At 33.7% G+C, this 22,263-nt stretch overlaps 1 protein-coding gene across 1 annotated transcript in view; it reads right to left on the bottom strand.

Moving 5' to 3' along the window:
- The window catches only part of CRB1 (crumbs cell polarity complex component 1), a 227,487-nt gene that overhangs the window by 110,836 nt on the left and 94,388 nt on the right, over positions 1–22,263 (bottom strand). Inside the window, exon 2 of the mRNA XM_056815688.1 lies at positions 1,824–2,405. Coding sequence (XP_056671666.1) covers positions 1,824–2,405 — 582 coding nt within the window. The remainder of the gene's footprint in view (positions 1–1,823; positions 2,406–22,263) is intronic.

Below are 22,263 nucleotides of genomic sequence, written 5' to 3'. Positions count from 1 at the left end.
CCTCTTCCTTAGAGCCTCTAACCCTATTCTTTGTTCTCATTATGACCTCTATTCCCTCTTTTCCTTAATTTGTTCTAAAGTCAATATTCTTGCACTGGCCATACTCTCCTTTCTATATTTCAAACTTTTAATGAACTCATTCAACTTTACACTATCTTCTATATTCAAGTCCCTTGCCTCCTTTTCCTATCACTAATTATGAATTGCTAAATCTCTTGAATTTTCTCATCATCCACCTCTTTCTCTTTTACTAATGTGCTGTACAAAGCCAGATAAAATCATAAAACCATGCTAACTGGATCCACTATGAATTTGTTACATAATTTGAACCCTGTTCTCACTGTGGTAAGGCAATCTTTTTATACCTCTAATCCATTTACTTTCCCTCTCAGCAGAGCTATTGTTAACTTTTTATCCAGCTGTATGTCTCAAATGATACCCCTTTCTCCCACCGTGTCAGCTGAAGACCTTGTCTCATATTTTATCAAACAATTGAAGCCATTTGCAAAATCCCCTTTTCTCCCCTCCATATCCCACATAACTCAGATGTCTTCTATACTATTTCCCACTTCACCATATTGTCCATAGAAGTGATACTTCTCATTGTTAAAGCAAACCTCACTATGTGCATTCTTGAACCTATTCTATCCTGTCTTTTTTGGTGGTTTGCCCTTCTACTTTCCCCTCTGTGTCACTAATCTTCACTTTTGCCCTGCTTTCTTGCAGGTTGCAAATATGTCCATATTTCCCCATCTTTAAATAACCTTCACTTGATCCCTGATAGATATCACCCTATATGTCTCCTCTTTTTCATGGTTAAACTCCTTGAGAAAGTTATCTATATCTGGTGCTTCTACCTCCTCTTCTCTCACATTCTTCTAACTCTTTTTTAGACTGTTCCAAATCTCTAAAGTAACTAATGATCTCTTAATAACCATTCACAAAATCATTACTCTGGTCCTCATCATTTGGATTATCACTTGGCAAAAGCCTGGTGGTTCTGATACTCATTTTGTTCTATTTTCCATTAAGTAAAGAGCCTTCACTAAGCTACTATAGAGATATTCTCTGTGTGTGTATGTGTGTATGTGTGTGTGTGTACAATGACATACATACACTCAACAAATTCAGGGGTAACCTAGTATCTCCAGGATGAGATATCAAATCCTGTTTGGCTTTAAAAATCCTTCACACCCTGCTTCCTTCTTACCTTTCCATTCTTCTTATGCTTTATTAACCTCCATATATACCACGTTCCGGCAAACATTGAGATTCTTATTTCCTTCACACAGTATTTTATCTTCTGACTCACTGGCTAGGCTGCTCTCCCTCCTCACCTATATTTCCTGCTATCCCTTTCCTCCATCAAGATTCAGATTAAATCCCATCTTCAGCAAGATGCCTTTCTCATTCCTTCCTCCTCTGCTAATTCTTTTACTCTGACATTCCATTCCATTTGCACTGTATGTAACTGGAAAATCTGCAGTTATTTGCATGTTGTCTACTTTATTCGAATGTGAACTTCTTATAAGCAGAGGTTGTGTTTTTGCCCTTTTTTTGTTTGGGACATAGGAAGCACTTAATAAATATTTGTTGATTAAGATAACAATAAATATATAACATAGGACTAGCAATATGATATACTTCTAATTTAATTGTATTCATTTTGACAACCAAAAAACAAATCTCAATGCAGTAGCTAAATTCCTGTTGAGAATTTTATCATCTTCATTATTAAACAATCATTGGTTCATACATAAATCATTCTCCCCACTGTCATTCATAACCATAAAGAAAGATATCTTATGTGCAATCAAACTTACCAAAGTATTCTGGCAGACAGTCACAGATGTAGCTCCCTACCTTGTTGTGACATTTAGCCCCATTATAGCAGGGATTTGAAACACATTCATCCACTTCCCGGTCACAATATCTCCCTTGAAATCCAGGGACACAGAAACAGGAATAGCCATTGATTCCATCTTGGCACACAGCTCCATTGCGACAAGGGTTGGAAGCACACTCATTGAAATCAGTCTCACAGTGTTTTCCAATAAACCCATCAGGGCAGTCACAGAAAGGGCCAGAGGTACCCTCATGGCAAATACCTCCATGTCTACAAAAGCCTGACACACAGGACGTAAAAGTGATTTCACAGCGTTTCCCACCATATCCTGGTGGACAGCGGCAGAGAAAGCCAGGTTCTTCATCCAGATCAAAACAAAATCCATTTCGTTTACAGGGTTTGGAGGAACATGAAACCAACTTTTTGATGCAATCTTCCCCCACATTTTCAGTTGTGCCAGAACAATGACAAGTACTGTCTTTACCAGCATCATCGCATGTAGAATTATTTGGACAGGGATTTGAGAAGCATTCAGTGTCATTTCCAATGCAAAAGGATTCTGCAAGTGAAATAAATAAAAATATTAATTAAAAAAGATAAACATTCAGATACTTTAGAAAAGTACAAAATAAAAACATAAAGACAGTTCTTTTTGTCTTTTTTTAAAATCCATATATAAATCCTTTAGATAAATAAAATCCATGAGTTAAATAAATTTGATAAATCAAAACTCCATATTGTTTTGAATAATTCTTCTTCATCTTTCTGCTCCTTTTCTTTGATAGGTCAATTAAATGATGAAATAAAATTATTTGGTTATAAATACCTGGTTTAATGGCAGGATAAACTGAAGATTTTGAAATTTATATTCTTTCATGGAGGACCAAGGTAGGATAGTGAGTTTAAATTAGAATGGAAACAGAAATTGGTTTTCCCAAAAGGTACTTCTTCACTTAAAATTGATCAGGCAACTTCTGACTTGTCTAATTGAAAGTGAAATAGATATTTAATTCACTGATATAGAATTTGAATGATATTCTAGAGTCACCACTTCTTAATGCTACCTGAATATGAGTCATGATTATTATTATGGAGAAGCAATGTGCCATAGTGGATAGAGAACTGAATCTCAATTCAAGAATGGGTTCAAATTCTACCTCAGGCACTTTCTAGCTCTATGACCTGGAGCAAGTATTTCTCTACTCCATTCCATTCTCTATTCAGCTGTCAAATTAATCTTCCTAAAGTGCAGATCTGACCATGCCACACAATGCCACCTCTTTCAATAAACTCGAGTAACTCACCATCATCTCTAGAATCAAATATAAAATCCTTCATTTGGCATTCAAAGCCTTCACAAAATTGATCTCCTCCTATTTCAAGTCCCAGCTGAAAATCCTATCTTCTATGAGAAGCCTTTCCTGATTTTCCTTAAGCTAATGATATCTCTTTATTATGTCCAATTTATCATTTTGTACATCATTATGTTCATGTTGTCTATCCCTCTGACTTCTTTAAATCAGAGACTGTCTTTTGCCTTTCTCTGCACATGCAGAGACTGGCACAGTTCTTGGTACTCACCAGTAGGAAGCATAGTAAATACTTGATTAATGCTTATTGACTGACTGCTTGGCTTAAACTCTTACTCTTTTACGTTTCTTCTTCTGCAAAATGTTGGGTTTGGGCTTGATATTGTCTTTCAGCTCTAAATCTATAATTCCAAGTACTATAAGTAAATTGGTCAAGCTTTCAGTACTCTCTGGAAACTCTTGAAGCCTATAAGTTGTAGACTATAGGTATATGTATAATTATTATTATCAGCATTGACATCATTATTCCTATTTCAAACAAAAAATAATAGTTTAGAGTGAAAATTAATTTTCATCTTTTCTCATTTAGAGCCATATTCTGTAGTATTGACTGTTATTCAGTTCTGGTTTTAGACTAAAAGATTTTTTTATTGATTAGGTTGGCATGATTTTCTGAAAGGTCTTTATGTGATCACACTGGTTTGGGGAACAGCAGCATTCCAAGGATGTGGCTCCGGCTATGAGTTTTACTCAGGGGAGAATTATAAGCCTTGATTTGTAATTTGGAAGAAAGGCAGAAAGCCTGGGAATCAAAGTTACAGACTTCTGGGTTTGAATTCTACTCAGTAAGAGCTGTGTAACTCCAGGCAAGTCCCTTAACCTTTCTAAACTTCAGTTACATAGACTATTCCCATCTGTAAAATGAGGATAGTACCAACTACTTCACATGGCTGTCATTCAGTTCAATGCAAACCTCTGTGTCACATCAATGAGTTATATGACTTGTGGATACCTTTTAATGGCTTCTCAATACTCATCATGGATTAACCACTAAGGGGGGGGAAGGACATTTATAATTAAAAAAAGGGAACAGAGAAGAAGCAAAGGATAAAAATATTGTCCAAAATATTTAAATAAATATTTAAAATGTTAGGGTTCAAGTTGAAAATACATAGCTAAATCTATCAGAGTAATGTTGTTTTCCATTGCAAATTGTAAGGTTCTGTTTGTTTTCCCTCCAAATCTAATCAGGTGTTATTTGAACCATAAAAAAAACACAAAACAAATACTGCATAATTTCCTGTATATTCGAACTGAAAGCTTCCTCTAATTTAGTAGCCACTCTTTAGGATGATGGTTAGACACCTCTAAACTGCTCTTCAAACAAATGGAAAACCAGTAGGCCTGTAAAGAGAATTTCCATTAATCAGTAGGAAGAAAATACTGTGCATTTTAATTACATAAAGGAAAGGAAAGTGGATATTTCTCCCTCCAAGAAACTATATCTATATTATGAAAATAAAGACAAACTATTTTCATTTAACCAAAAGCATGAATTCTAATGAAATGTGATTTCTTCTTTTCTCCTTAATGGTAATTCTTTGGCCTGAATTACACAGACTTCACTAGCCACAAATATGCCATTGCCTGTGGAAAAACAGTGTCAGACTGAACCTCAGCCTGCATTAACTAAAATCTTTAAAATGTAGTTTTTCAGTAAAGAAAGCTGTTGATGCCTCTGTAATGATGATGAAACCTCAGAGAGGACTGGTAGCATGATTTCTACTACTCTGTTCATGGGTAGCAAAAAGTGATCAAAAGAAAAATTATATATAATACATATATGTATTCTGACTACTTGTATGTACTTTGGCAAGCCACTGAACCTGTCATACCCTCAGTTTTCTCATCTATACAATGAATTGGGACTTGATCCAAACAATGGACAATTATTCTCTCCAATTCTAAATGCTACAATCAAGTTCAAATGAAATATTTGGATAAGTTCTCATTTGGCTGCTCAATTACATTAGTCAATGAAAAACTGCTCGCTGCATGCAAATTCATGATATCCTTATAATTCTGTTATTTTTATTCCCTTTCTCTAAAGTAGAGACATGCTGTGGGAAAAGATCTGGTCTTGGAGTCACTAAGTCCTGGGTTCAAGTTTTGCTCCTCTCTGATACATACTAATTGTGTTTGCATATATGAATTCTAGGAGAATACAATTTTGCTAGCTAATCAATAAGTTTTAATTAATTAAGTTATCACTTTGTACCAGATCTTGTGTTGGAGATATAAAGAAAGCGAAACAGATAATAGTGGTCTTTGTCCCACAAGGAGCTAATATTGGAATGGAGGAAAGAATATGTGAACAAGTTAGGATAAGTGGCTGATCTGCATTGGTGGATGGAGTCCTCACACTGGAAATTCTCTACAGAGATGAAGTCAAGGGTTTCAATTGCACCCTTTCCTCCAAATCAAAGAAATCTAATTGCAGTTGATGATTTACTAAAGTAATTCCAACAGCCAAAGAACCACAACTAAAAATGTTTGCTGAATGAATATAGCAAATGAAAAGTTTTACTCTTGTGATATAAGGTATTGTGTTATGATATCTCTTCCACATATAATTAGGTGGCATAGTAGATAGAACACTGGGCTTGGAATCAGGAAGATTCTTCCTAGAGATTTCAGATCCAGCATCAGATGTAGTTCCATGACAAGGGCAAGTCATTTAACCTTCTTTGCCTCATTTATATAGAGAGAAAGAAATGGCAAACAGTGCCAGTATCTTTACCAAAAAAACCACAAATGGGGTCATAAAGAGCCGAATATGACTGGAAATGGCTGAAGCACAATACAGAAAAGTCAGAGTCAGAATCAGGAGTAAGCTCTGAATCCTTAGCTCTGGAACCAATCTGTCAGCCTAACAAAGATTTTGATTGCCTTCTGCTTATGGAGTAACTAATTGTTGATAGGTTCCAAAGACGGATGATTGGAAAGTTAAAATTTTCCCCTGTGTATTACCAATGTTTCAGATATATCAGCTACACTGTTATATTTTCTAATTGCTATTGATCCCTCAGTTCTGTCAGTTGACTATACACGCTGTATTACTTTTTAGGTTCAATTACATCTAAGAGAGCCATTCATGTTATTTTGCTCAGTCCCCCTTGTGGACAAAATTGTATATTTTCAAGACATCTGGTTGGGATTAGGGGTGAGAAAGGATGGAGTTAAACTGGCCACAGACTTTCATGGACCTGAAAACTAACTAACCTGACAACCATAGACAATACTATTTTAACAATAAAAAATGAACCACCATACCATTCCCTAGAGGATATAGGGCTTTTTGTATAAAATTCTCCAGGTAGTTATTATTAATGACATTAATGGTTAAAAAAAAAAGAAAAAAAAATTAAAACACTTTTGATAAAGACTGCCAAGAAAACAATTCCAGTTCTGGAAAGAGCATTTAAAAATTATAACTGGAATTCATTTACCAGGGAAATCACAATGGAGTGTTTTAGTCCTGGTCTCACTTGTGAATAGCATACCTAGTTGTAAATTTTAATAGGATGTGAAGTCTATTTGACTTTCAGACCAATTTAGATTTTCTGCTGAATTACTTGCTTGCAGTAAAGTTTGCCATCTACTGGTCATTTTAAATATTTCTACAGGATTGAAATAAAAATATATTTAGTGATATGTAACATAGTACTGTTAAATTTCAATAATGTAGTTTCTGAATTATAATTGGGTTTTAATTTGCTGTCAAGATTAGTTGGTAGATAAAATAACCTGAGGAGGCACAAGATAAAGATGGTAAATAATGCAAATCTCTTTATTTTTATAATAGTTTTCAACTAAAAACAAAAAAAGGATGGGAGCAAAAAGTCAAAGTAGGGTTCAGATTAGGTATAGAAAGGGATATCCTAGTTCAAGATTATGAGACCCTGGAACAAGTTTTTAGATGATGCTTAGTTGCCATCCTCAGAAATCCTTTTAAACAAACATCTTTACAAACTTATCACTACCCATTTGAAAAATAATTTTGACAATTTGGTACTAAATATTTGTTGATTGAATAACTGCCAGTGATAAGAATTATCTGCAAATTATATTCAGACCTCTTTCTTACTCCTTTTTTGTGTAAAATAACTAGTCAATGCTAACATTTGAAGCAGATAAGACCAATACACCATTATTATTTAGTCTCCTCCTAGGATTTACTGTCCTTCTTATTCTTCTAATATATTTCCATTGTCTTTTGAAGGACCAAACATAGATGGTAGGCAATTTGGTCTGAGCCATACACTTATTATCATGCAAAACACACTGCCATGTTGGTCACTGTTGTAAGAGCACATTCATACGAAACTCAAACCCCCAGATAAAACTATAAATATACTGATGTGAAAGATAGTACACTTTCATCTACATCCATCAGACTCCGACAGTTCTTTCTCTGGAGATGGATAGCATTCCCTGTCATTAAGTCCTTTAGAATTGTCCAAGATCATTGTATAGCTTCGAGTAGCCATGTTTTCACAGCTCATCCTTACTATTGCTATTACCATATACAAAGTTCTCTCATTTCTGCTTATTTCACCCTGCATCAGTTCATATAGATCTTTCTAGGATTTTTTAAATTGCTTCTTATAGCACAAAAGTGTTCCATCACCAACACATACCACAATTTGTTCAACCATCCCCAAATTAATGGGCAGCCCCTCAATTTCTAATTCTCTGCCATCATAAAAGAACAGCTATAAATATTTTTGTACAAATAGGTCCTTTCCCCATTTTTATTATCCCTTTGGGATACAGACCTAGTGGTGGTATTATAGGATCAAAGGGCATGCTCAATTTTATGACCAAAAGAAATATTTTAAAGACAACTCACTTTTTTAAACCCTCACCTTCCATCTTAGAATCAATACTATACATTAGTTCCAAGGCAGAAGAGCAGCAAGGCCTAGACAATTGAGGTGAAGCAACTTGCACAGGGTCACACTGCTAGGAAAATATCTAGTTTTGAAACTAAGACCTCCTCTCTCCAGGCCTGGCTTTCTATTCTCTAAGCCACCCAGCTACTCTTTAAATACTTTTCTATCATCTTTTTTCTAGACCCCATAGTATGGCTACTGAATTTTAATTTCTGGAGGCAATCCTCAGTGAAGAACAAAGAGGTGGGTTTGTCATTTAATGTTTTTTTTAAAAGTGTTCCTGTAAAAGGGTAGGATGCCTTTAGGCTGCATTTGCCTATTTTGTTTTCTCCTTTAAGACTATTTAGGAGTTAGCATTGGATTCACACTTTTCTTAGTTATGTGTCAAATCACTTATCCACTTTGTATCTTCATTTAACTGTAAAATGGGAATAAAAAATACACGTCTTACTGTCGGGAGGAAAGCACTTTCTTAAATTTGATGCAGCAGATACATCTTCCCTCCATGAAAGTTCTCCTCTAATGCCTCACAATAGTGTGAAAGTAAAGCTGAGATTTCAAAGGCTAGACAAGATGTGACGCTCTAACAAGATTTAACAACACAGAGAGACTTGGAGTATGATATAGGTGACAAATCATATTTTTAAGGGCCAGAATAACTTAGGGCAAGGAGGTGGCACAGTTGATAGAGTGTCAAGCTCAGAGTCAAGAAGATCTGAGTTCAAATTCAGGCTCAGACACTTATTAGCCATATGATTCCAGGCAAGTCACTTAACCCAGTTTGTCTCAGTTTCTTCATCTGTAAGACGAATTAGGGAAGGAATTGACAAACCACTCCAGTATCTCTCCCAAGTATACCCCAAACAAAGTCATTAAAAGCCAGGCATGACTGACAAATGACTGAATAACAATATAGCTAAATGTAAAAAGGTTCATTTGTCTCAAAACTAAGAAAATCTAAACGTGGCCAAAAATCTTTAAGATAGTTTTAAAAATTGTGGCTAGATAGAAGAAAGCCCCTTTCCCTGAATGCCAACTCAAGAAATATATCACTTTAACATAACTTTAAGAGGATACTATTTCATATTTAACCTAAAGCTCCTATTCTTAGCTCTAGATCTGGTTGATTTTTTTTCATTATGAGATACATTGAGCTGCTTTTGAGTTAAAATGTACTCATAATGTCAAAACTACCCCTCACTAATGCTCCTGGAATCTTCTGGTCCCTTCAGTTGGTGATTCTGAGCCTTAAATAATGGTACTTGACTAGGAAATGCCAGTTTTGATTAGTAATCTTTCTTTTTATTTCTGTAATTATGGGTTTCTAGTAATTTTATCAGCTGTCTCACAGTCATAAAGTAGTGAATGCTTTGGTATAGTAACCCATTAAGAACCAACTAACTGGGGTGGGGGGGGGGGTCAGCGAGGTAGCTCAGTGAATTGAGAGTCAGGCCCGGAGATAGGAAGTCCTAGGTTCAAATCTGGTCTCAGACACTTTCTAGCTGTGTGACCCTGGGTAAGTCACTTAACCTCCATTGCCTATAATTCTTCAGGCTTAAAATCTATATACCTTGAATCTAAGATGGAAGGTAAGGGTTTTTATTTTTTTTAAAGAACCAACTTCTATTATGAAAAATATAAGGTTGTCCTAAATATTATGAATCCTCCTAATTTAGACACAACACCACAAGTATAACAGAACAAGAGGTAGACAATATTTGGAATCACAATGTGTCTAACCAGGTACAAACAGCTTGTTAATTTTATTGTGAGATCTTTGTCTTATGGCAACAAATTATTACATTCCTAAAGGAAATAAACCACATTCATACTGATATTCTCATCACAAATTAAACTAGAAGATATAAAGAAATTGAAACCAAGTGGAAGAAAACTAATAGGTGTGTCATAGAGGAGCAAAGGACTGCTGGAGTTTGGTTTTATCATGAATGCAAAGCAAACAAACTATTTCATAGGAGGAAACTTGGTCATCTTTCCTTAAAATGTTCAGGGTGATCATAAGCAAATAGACTTCTCTAAAGGGAATTATATTTATAGATGTCAACATCCATTGTAGAAGATGAAAACATAGATGAATTTTACAAAGGTATTATCAATATGATTGAAGTCAGATGAACATGTAATTTGATATCTGCTCATTTAAATTGGAAAACAGGAATAGGAGATAAAATAAAGAATGTGTTGGAATATGTGGTTTGATATTAAGAAATGAAAGAGACCAAATGTTTGTAGATTATCTGTAAATCTAATTTCTGGATACTAAGAATATTTTCTTCAAGAAAACAGAAAGCATGAGATGTGGGAAGCCCTAAGTAAAATTAAAAAAAAAATCAAAGTGGACTATCTTAATAGGAGAAAAAAATGAGTGGTTCGGTAGTTATTCCATAATCAGCTGTATATAGTCAGATTATTCAAGTGTTAGAGTAAAGATTAAAATCAGCAACATATTAGAATAAAAGATAAGAAGGTATTGTCTTAAATTTTAATAGCTCTGATACAATTTACTTAAACAAGCTGTTTACACTAAAAAAATAGAAAGTGTTTGTTAACGTAAGCCTGCTGTCTCAGATTACTACCATTGTAAAAGAAAAGTTTAACCAATGAAAAACAGCTGCTACAAACAGAAGACCAAAGGAAACCAGGAATTCCTCAGACAACAAACAGGTCAGTCTTTGCCAAGGGAAGAAACATGGCAACCAAGAACAATGTCAATTTAGGTTATAAACTCTTTGGTAAAATAATACAGAAGAGAATGGCAGGAGATTCTGAGCAATATCACTTGGCAAAAAACATAGAAAAGTAATTTGGGGGCGAGGGGAGGAATCTGAAAAAAGCTCAGCAAGAGATTCAACTAAGCAGATTATCCCAAGGGCATATATAGGTAAAATCACAAGGTCAACAAATACACGTAAAATGCTGCATTATTCTGCCTCAACAAATCCCATTTCTATTGTTCTATTATTCTATCCCATTACTCTTATCAAGTGACAGAGGAACTTCCACAATTGGTCACTGACCTTATTTTGTTATGTGAAGAACTGGCAATGGAATTTAGAGATGAAGTCAAAATGAGCAGCTAAATATGACTAAATAAAAATAGAAGAAACCTAGGGTAGGATAGATATAACTTTAAAGGCAAAGATTGGTTTTCAAGCTCTTTCAAAGAGTGGACAATTCCTAGGAAATGGAAAACAACAGAGATAGTATTAGAATTAAAAACTAGCCAAGACAATCTATATAAACATACATTATTTTTCATTTCTACTAAAAATCTTTACCAAAATGGCCTATATACATATTGAAAGTATCCTTGATGAAAACATGAGAAGGGAATAGTCACATTTTTATAGATGATTTCTACAGCAAAATCACATCTTTCTAGTCCCCTAGGAAAATATCAACAAGTTTAAAAGTTGAGTAAAAGTCAATGAAAATTCCATTTATCTATAAGAAAATAACTACTAAGCTTTGAGAGTACAGTTATAGTTGAAGTCATAAGATCAAAAGGCAGACTGCAAGGGTTTGAGGAATGAATGATGAGTAAATAGAAAACTTACTTCTCCTAAGACAATAGAATGGAAAGATATAGGATGATAGCTTGAAGAAATACCAGGATGAAGATAAAACATGATCTGCAGGAGTAACATTTAGGGTCCAACTCAGCAATAGGTGAGATCTTTCAAAACTCACAAGGTCAGAGCCTACAGATAAGTCTCCTTCATAAAAGAACCAGCAATACTAAAGAACCAAGCCCTAAAGACCATAACATTTTCTTTCAACTCATGCTATCTGTAAAAGCGTCAAAACATGAAAGAAATCCTTCAAGTCAGAGTAGCTGATGTGAAGGAGTGACACTGACTAAACTGAGGGACGTTTTGAAGGCAACTACAGAAAAAAGGTTGACATTCACCATGTAGTTAGCAGGCTAAAACTAGTTGCAGGTTTTCCACAAGTTCCAGGGGCTCTCTAAAATGACTACATCATGTGTCATCACTGGGAAGCTGACTTATAGGAATTTCCATATTGGAAAAAATTGTCAGAGGTTCTCTGTGCATGTGCAAGTACCTGTTAACAGTGTCATGGGGTCCCTTATCAATGGTGAGGTCTTCCAGGGGTACTTAACATTGTACCGATTGTATTTCAGCAACCATTTATAGGCTCTTGAATGTCATCATTGCAATCTTAGATATCCCTTTGCTCAGACTCAACTGCCAGATTTTCTTTTTTGTCCCTTATATCCCCTCCCTATAAGGCAACCCCCCTGCACCACAGGTATATACTTGGAGTCCTAGGAACTTCTCAGAATGATCAATTACTTTCTAGTCCTAAGTATCCTGAGAAACATACCTTTTGCTACCAAAGTCACGCCTGCTATATTATAGACCTGACAATAGGTCTTCATTCTTTATTTGTTTTCCCTGTATAAATAAATACATATATGTATGCACACACACACACACATATATATGTATATATATATATATATATATATATATAGTTGGATTGACTTCTTTTAAATAGTCTCAGATCTCAGAAAGAGTCTAATTGTATTCTAGGACATGACACCATCAGTACAATTTCATCTCTAATACCTCATCATTGATAAGAGAATTCTTTATTCAATTTGGACTCTGTAGAAGATATCTTTTATAAGAGTGACAAAGCCATTTGGCAAACAGGACTCTGTTTTATTATTAATACTGATAATAATATAGGTACAAAACAGTTCTTGTAGTTTTAATTACCCAGGAATAATTTATGAGAGAAATGTGGGTGATGACTTCCCCAGAAAAAGACTTTTAGGGTACGTTTTGCTTTACCAAGTCCTATTTTTATGGACAATAAAGAAAAAAATACGAGATCTTATATAATCCACGCTTTTCAGTCAGTTTGAGTCATATGGAGTTGTTACTATATGTTATTAAAAACTGTGAAAGCCTACTCCTTTTTCATATGTTCATCAAGGCTATCTCAATGTATGTTTAGATCATTATTTTAAAGATGTTACAGAAATAACCTTGATGAATTGTTGTTGAGCTTTTACTGACTTCAGACACTAGTTATGTGTCTCTGGGAAAGTCACTAAAGTATGTGTGCTTCAGTTTCCTCATCTATAAAATGGAGATAATAGTAGAAATAACCTTACATGGTTGTTATGATGATAAAGTGATATAACATTTATAAAGTGCCTTCAAAACCTTAAATTTCTATGTAAATCTAGCTGTTATAATTAAATCATGCATATTAAGAATCATAGAATCACAGGTCCTGAAGAGGAAGGTATCCTGCATTTAGTTCAACCTTCTCATTTAAGGATAAAGATAGCTAGTCAAAGGAGTTTAGGTAACTTACTAAAAGTCAAACAAGTAATAAGTGTCAAAGACTTTGACACTTATGAACCCAGGCTTTGAGTCAGCACTATTTTTAGAAAAGAACGAGAAATAGCTGCCTTTCATATTTCAATAAATAAGTTGCAGTTTTCATTGAGTCTTGGGTCTTTAAAATAAAGAAAGGTGTACAAGAACTCCCCTTTACTTTTCATTATGTTGTTGCTGTTGTTCAGTCATGTTCTACTCTCTGTAATCCCATTTGGGTTTTTTTTTGGGGGGGGATAAAGATAAGGTTTGCTATTTCCTTTTTTAGCTCATTTTACAAATTATGAAATTGAAGCAAACAGGGTTAAGTGACTTTGCCAGAAAGCTTGTAAGACTCTGAAGCAGGAACTGAACTCATGAAATACAGATAGCCATGCATTTTGCTTATTGGAAATTATTCCTTAGTGACTTACTGTTATGATCATAAATATATATCTATGTATATATATATATAAATATAAAACAAAACATACACTACTGGACATTTCTGTGTAAAAGCAAATAAAAAATTCATTTGGAAACTTCCATGTAAAAAAAATAACTGATTCCAAGCTGTGTTCTATCCATTGAATTATCTAGCTGCCATTTTCATTCCTGTAATAGAGTTTAAATATAATTTTGACAGAAACATATACTGAATGTATTGTAGTAATTTTGATGCACATAGTAACCTCTACCATTTTTTAAATCCCTTAAAATAAAATTCATATTGTTTATATTTTTATATCTCTTATAGCACAGATGTCAAACACTTGACCCATAGACTATAATACTTCCCACAAAACTTCTCAGTGATGCCAAACTTTATTAAAATGTAATTGTGAGATATTTAACAAAATAAGTAACAATACAATAAAACATAGATAATATTACACATTGAAACTAATTTGGCCCACAAATATTCTCATGTATGGTTTAGTGGACCCCATTGCTATTTGAGATTTATACCATTGTTCTGTGCCCAGTTGGGGCTCTTTTGATATTTATTAAATGAATGAGTATACATATATTATTAGTAGTAGTCTCTTGGTAAGCGAGTATGACAATTGTCTTTGTGCATTTTCATAGTGTGCACAAAGACACTTGTGCGTGAAGGAGATTTAAGTGGAAAAGTCGATGCACAAATACAAGTAAGGACATATATTAACTCTGGAATGTGTGATTTGATAATCATTATTAATGATGCTGATTACAATGATGACGAATAGAAGTGTAATGATGGTGATGATGTGGATTTACATACATCCTTTAATTTGGTACATTTACAAATATGCATGTTTATATTGTGTCTTCATAATAAATATTTCCCCTTGTAAGCTTCTTGAGGGCAGTGACTATATTGTCTTTATCTTTATACTGTATACCCCAGGATTTAGCACATTGCCTTGCATGGAATAAAGAAACAGAGTAGTTTATGATAGAAAAACACATCAGAGGTCATTTCTGCCAACATCTCCCCAAAGCATGAGTCCCATAATAGCCCTCCTAGGGGATCGGCTGAATACTTCTACTTGAAAACTTCCAGGGATGAACAACTAGGTTCCTTCAGACCCAGCCCATTAGGATCTGAATCAGCACTATTTTCAAAAGGCTGGCAGCTCTAATAACAAAATTTTCCTTATGTCAAATTGATTGCTGCTTTTCAGAAGCAAAATGAGTCAAATCTTTGTATCATATAAGCTTTAAAATAGTTTACTCTGGTTACCATATTCCCATCAAATATTTAAATGTTGCCCTCACCTATTCTGAAAAGATACTAAAGACTGTATATTGGGAAGATACATTTTTAACCAAACTTCGACCATTGGAAATTTTATTATGGAACAAATAGAATACCTTTGGACTTCAATTCATTGAACCCTAATTATTTTTGGAGTCTTTCAAGTTATTGCTCATGTTTGAGGGACATTTAATTGACAACTGCAACCTCTAAACTGGTCGATTTGTACATTTCACTAGTACCTTGACCATACTCAAAAAATGCTCATTCAATAAATCTAGACAATCTGACCTGAAATATGTTTGTATATCTTTTCACAGAACAAGGCCATTTGAATTTAAACTAGTCAGTATATACAGTTTTGACATAGATGATAAAACATAATAGCTTTAAAAAGAATTGAATTATCTGCACAGGCCCCCTAAAAGTTACTATTTTTAAAATGTTTTACATCCAGGTGTCAGATAATTGAATAAGTATCCCATATATAGCTGCACTTAATGAGAAAAGAAACAAGCCTGATAGCATCAGACACATTTTAAGGTAGATTTGGCAAATTTCACTATGCTAAAATATATTTGACATATTCAAAAGTGTAATTTTAAAGAAATAGACTAACTTTTCAATAATAGATATAGCCCATAACAGAGGGGCCATAAAGAAATTATTTGACAAATTCCAATAGCCAAATTAGTTAGGATGAAATGCTTAATAAGAGAATTTAAGAGCTGGAAGGGAGCTTAAAATAATGGAATAATTTGTTAAGCTATTTTACCACTCTGAATTTTATTGTCTTTATCTATCAAACAAAAAGATTACAGTAGATAAAAAGTTCTTAACCTGGAGTACTTGAATTTGTTTTAAATTTTTTTTCTGTATTTCAATATAACTGATTTCCCTTTTAACCCCTTATATTTTATTTTATGCATCTAAAATATTATTTTGAGGAGTCTGGGACACAAAAAAAGCTAAGAACTCCTGGAGTAGATAATCTTTATATACTATTTCAAGGCCAGATTCTAATATTAGTTATTCTGGTTCAATTCCTCATTTTTTCAGAGGAGAAATCTAAAATCCAGAGAAATAATGTGCTGCTGAAATGAAGGAACTTAAGACACATGAAAAGGAGAGGAAAAGTGACATAAACTTAAAACTTAAAAACTCTCTTCCCAGAAATGTATATCATAGCAGTTTAAGGTTACTGATAAAAAATTTCTTACAAAGGACTAAAAGTATTTCCTAAAATTCAACTTAACAACAGTTCAAATTCTATTCATCCTCTAAGATTTACACAGCTCAGGTCTAAATTGTTTCACAAATCCTCCCCTTATTATTCTAGTTTTTACTAACTTTATAATCACAGAATTATAGCATTCAAAAGTACTTTAGTAGCCAAAGTAGTCCAATTCAGACCTGAAAAAAATGTTTCAACGGTAAGAGTAGCATACAATAAGTACAGATTCAGTTTTTGGTTCAAGGTTTCCAATGAATGGGAAGTGAAATCTCACAAAGCAGCCTTGTGTCTTTAGAGACACTTATGTCTTTAATTGTTCTACTTAGGTCTCTAATTTTGTCTCTAATACAAGTTTTTCTTGTATTTAGGCTATCTACCCCTCTTTATTGGCTCTGATTTAGATGAAAACTCATAATGTGAAGTACTGTCATACCATTTAGCACTTATTTATAGACTACAATTGTAGTAAGATAAAGGTACTTGTGAAATTTAAGGACAAACCACAAGAAAAATGTCCTTTAATAGACTCGTTTATTAGTTTTGTTTCCCCAGTCTGATTGTAAATGATTAGCAAAGAATACATTTTTATGCTTATTCTATATTTCCATAATAGCTAGCACAATACTGAGGATATAATAGATATCTTCTTATTTGGTTAACTGATTGATTGAGAACAGCCGGGGTAATAATATTTTGTTGATTCATTCAACAAGTATTTATTATGCAGAACACTAGTAGGGAGATATAAAGTTTACATGTGGGATAGTCACACCCTACCTTTGAAGTCTGGTAGCATCATTAAAGGTACCAGCAGATAATTACAATACATAATAGTGAAAGATAAACAATAGAGAAATGTAAAACAAAACACTATGTTAATTCCAAGGGTAGTTATTATCTCTTTTTAAAAACGGACTAATCTTAGTGCAAGTTAATTTTTACATGGTCTTTCAGTAAGTTATAGACAGAATTTAGGGAGAATTTTTATCACGTAATATTGTCATAACAGTGACTCCAGAGATTATGTAGCATTGCCACAATAATTATCTGTGCTTGTGTCTTATCCCTTACTAAACTATTATCTCTATGAGGGCAAATAGTATATCTTATGGAAACCTTGTATCTTTCTACATCTCCCAATGACTAGCACTGCATTATTTACCTTTAGACATGGCAAGAACTTAATATAAAGAGGAATATGGAATTTGAGGCTAGGAATCCTAAACGTGGTGATTGATTAACTTGGAAGGTTTTTGTGACAATTTCTCTTTTCTTGTTTTATTCAGCTGAAAACACCCTGATGCTGAACTTCAGCCACTGAAAAGCCATTGTGCCTCTGGCCAGGATAAGATTTGGAGGATTTATGAATCTGCTGGAAAAGTACTTGCTGTCCAAGGTACTTAAAGCTGTGCTGAAGTGTATTGTGCTTTGGTGCATCCAAACACATCTGGACTTTTCTGCACAGCTCCATGTTGCATGCTGAGATGTGGAGTGTCTTGATCTCCCAGGGACCCATTTGGTAAACAGAACCCCAGAAGACCATAGCAAGTACGAATGTAATGAATTCTGTAGCTTACTTGCTGTGTGTACAGAAACACCAGGGATATGAGAATACAACAGCATTACTCGGAGGTAAGGCACTGATGGAAAGATAGCTTGTTTTCTGACATCCTTTTGAGGCTTGAAAAAAGAAAAAATCAGGTTTGAATTGGCAGGTTGGCTGAATAGAAAAGAGTATAAGACTGAGAAGAACACTTTTGTGAAAAAAAAAGTCATGGAAATTTACAGTAATAGGAAAGATCCCTAAATAAAGGAATGAACCACTCACATGCTGCAGATAAGTTTCATCCTAAATACTGTCATCAACTTTCCCTTTTCTCTAAGACTGTGGCTATAAAACATACAAACTGACATGGCTGAAGGAATGGGGTAGATAAAGTATTTGCATCTGATTGTTTCCATCCCCTTATCTATTAATAATCTTCTACCTTTTCTCAATTGTGTATGCATAAAAATATAAATGAAATGAGCAGCATAAAGAAGTTGAAAGTTCTGAAAAACAAAATGAAACAATAATACCCCCTAAGAATATACCTCCCTTTTTTTCAGTAAAGAAGTCTGTTAGAATGTTGCATACATTGTCAGATGGGATTACTATGTTGGTTGTTTTGATCAACTACTTTGCTATTAGGGAAGACTTGATTATAAGGCATGGGGTGAGGATAACTGTGACGTCAACCAAAATCCATCAATATGACTGATTTTCAAAATTATTATGTATGTATATCTTTATCTATCTTCAAGTTATATTCCCCGAGAAGAATGTGAGCTCCTTAGAAGTTGTTTTTCATTTTGTTACTTGTATTCCTTGCACACAGTGAGAACTTAATAAATATTCCTTTGGTTAAATTGGATTGCATTGTATATAAGCATAATTTATTTAGACTTAACTCACCTATTAAGTGTCTCAAAACTAGGAAGGGGAATTTGAATGATTTCCCTGCCCCCAACCCCAGAATTTCACTAGTTCTTTATATGAATCCAACCGGCATGTCCTTCTGCCCTTCTAAAAACTATCTTTCTTCTACCAACATTTATCTATCTTTATATCAAAAGACTTAAAACTGTACTGGTTAATAACTGATCTTGCCCTTTATTCTTCAGCTATCATTTGTAGTATCTACAATCCATGGTCTATAAAACAAAAGGCTTTGTCTTTTTCCTATTCATTTCTTTCCTATAATAAAACTTTGCTATGGTTTATAAATGATGGCAATTCTACCACACTTTCTTTTCAATTTCCCAAGGAATTGTTGTTTGAAATGAGCCCACATTTAATTTAGAATATACTCCAGAGAGAAGCAAAAAAAAATTCAATTTGCTGAAAAGCTGAAATATTTGGGGGCCTATTGATTAGAATAAAATACAATAACTATTGAACATCATGACAAATGTCACAATAATGATATGCTTCACTAAATTAGCTAGGACATTTTTGTGATCTGTGGAAGAATTTTTAAGGTATGTGATTAGGAAAATCCAATATTACCTACAGTATTGAGCTATACTAAAACAGAAACATCACTGAAGCCATTTCAGTTTTTTATAGTGCCAGAATATAAAGAAGACTTAAAAAACAATTCAATGACAGGGACCCTAAGACTCTTTCCACTGATTAGGTCTCAACAGAATTATTTTATAATGTCTAAAAAAGTAGTTCTTTTAAATTAATGGTGCACTATGTTGTGCTCCAAGAAGAAAACAATTATGTGGTAGAAAAAAGGGTTAAGACACCCTTAATGTTGAAACTGTTTATCTCAGGTCTGTTTCTAAAGCATCCTATCCTGTTGTTATAGAAACCACTTGCTGCTGAAAATCTCGCATTAAGATTATTGCTATAGTAACCACACACACACGCGCACACACATAGCCCAGCCTACAGGGAAGCCAGTTACTATGAACATTAATTTTCCATCCAAAAAGAAAAAATGGATGTCAGTTTTGCTTCCACATGCTTTTGTGCTGAAAGAAATAAAGAAAAACAAATTAGAGACAAGATTTTCTTAAAGAAGGAGAGAAAATGGAGTTGTAAGCCCTATCAAGTATAGTAAATTAAAGGCATTTAAAAAAAAATTCTAAGCTGTTGCCTAGGGCACATTCTTAAGGAGATAGTCTTGCTAATCAGATGACCCAAATGGCTATTTAGTAAGGTATTTCATTTTTGATCTATCTCTTTGAAAAGTGAAGGATAAGAAAATATAAATGGCAATGGAATGTTAGTTTTTTCTTCATGTTTTTTTTTTTATCTTTGTAGATTCTCTTCAGCCCAAGACAGTGTAATGATGTTCACTGTTCCAGCTGCAGTTTTAAAAATTATCATGCTGAGGATCTGATAGATTTCCTTACAAGAAAACCAAAAGTTTTTAAGACAGAAGTCAAGTTTGAATAAGATATACCATATAATACTATCCCATGCCATTTCATGCATGAAATGGCTATCACAGTATTGCTGCTATCCTTGTCCTCATTTGAGGAAGTTAAAAGCAGCCATGTTATTTATTTGACTTTTACACTACCATCTCAAGCAATAATGCCAGCATTTGTTAGACAGCAAATGTTAGAAAAACAGAGAATTTCCCCTGGGCCCAAATGAACCTTAGCATTCTTTTAATACAGGAGTTCTTACATGGGAACAATAAACTTTTAAAAAATGTACATTTTGATAATTGAGTAAATAAACATTGGTTTTCTTTGTAATCTGATGTATTTTATTTTGTGCTTTTAAAAATATTATTCTGAGAAGGGATCTATTGGTTTCACTAAAATTCCTAAGGAATCCAGGACAAAAAAAAAAGGTAAAGAACCCCAGGATGAGTCTACTCCCACCTCACATCCCACTTTTACAGATAGCTGAGGCCCAGAGAGCTTAAATGACTTTTTCATGGTCACAAAGCAAGGTAGAGGTAGAACTGGACCTAAAGATCAATTTTCATTATACTTGTTTCAGTAACTTTTCTACTCTACCAGAGTTGCCTTGAAACATGAAGCACAAGCAAAAAAAAAATGGAAATCTTTCTCCATTTCCTTTTCTGGGACTTTTTCTTCTTGTATGTGCTATTAAACTGTATGTTGGTTCTTTTTATTTAGATACTGATTAGATTTTTTTTATATTTTAGCACAGAAACACAATAGTATAACTATACATTTTTTTTCACTGTCAGATTAATTTAAGTACTACCCCAAGGTCAAATATTTTGTTTGTTCTAAAAATTCCTAACATAACTCAATATTTTATGGGTTTATAATTTTTTAAATTAAATGTCTTTACTTGAACTAACACCTTGGCATCATGTTATATCATGTTAAATAGCTCAAAATAATATGATTTTGAAAATACTAGGATAAGGAACAATTTGTAAAAGCAAAAGAACAATGTCAATAAGTCCTGTGAGTAAATTTTCTCCCTTCTTTGCTGAACATTGTGCCTTGTTTAAGGTGTAAAAATCTTTTATTTATTTTGAGAATCAGCACCATGGTTCTAGCACATACTGACTTTCTTTGTTCCTTAAATTCTCTCCCTTCAAAAATATTTTATATTTAGCAGCATAAAAGAGGAAAAGCTCTTCATAAAGGCTTGTAAATATGAGAGTGCATGTATTGAACCAAATACATTAGAATTTTTAATTTTGGAAAACATGATAAAATGTCTATTAAAAAAGGTTGAAGATACATTTCCCACTATTTAAAGGCTATGGTCTACCTTAAAGACCTTTAAAGAAAACCAAGCAGAAAAATTGTCATGATATTTTTGTAAAGAATTTAAAATACTCTTTGATGCACAAAAAGAAAGAATAGAAAGATACAGAAAAGATTTTTTTAAGTTTGATCTTTAGAAAGAACAGATTATGGATCCTTTTTATTGATTTCTGCTACTGAACCAGACACTTCTACAACTTTTCCATACAGCTAAGACCTATATGTTCAAAGCTATAATATGTAAACATAATGGATAAATGGGAAATTATGGTGTGGTAGGATTCATACTAGTTATTTCAGCAATTCTCAAAAGGTGAACATATGGGAAGGAATGGGTGGAAAGAGTAATGGAGAAATAACTCATAGTTGTAATAACTTCCACCCCAACATTCTAAAAGAAGATAGTCATATGGTTTGGCTATGAGTTTATTTCATGGTGCTTGACAAAATACATGTTCACTGTTGGAAAATGCAGCTGTTCTGTTTTAATTAAAATTCTTCTCTCCCTAGGAATTCAGGAGACTTATTTGATAGCTGTTCAACAGT

The sequence above is a fragment of the Monodelphis domestica genome, chromosome 2 (genome assembly GCF_027887165.1).
Source record: "Monodelphis domestica isolate mMonDom1 chromosome 2, mMonDom1.pri, whole genome shotgun sequence".
NCBI classification, from domain to species: Eukaryota; Metazoa; Chordata; class Mammalia; order Didelphimorphia; family Didelphidae; genus Monodelphis; species Monodelphis domestica.
This window is presented reverse-complemented; position numbering and strand designations above follow the sequence as displayed.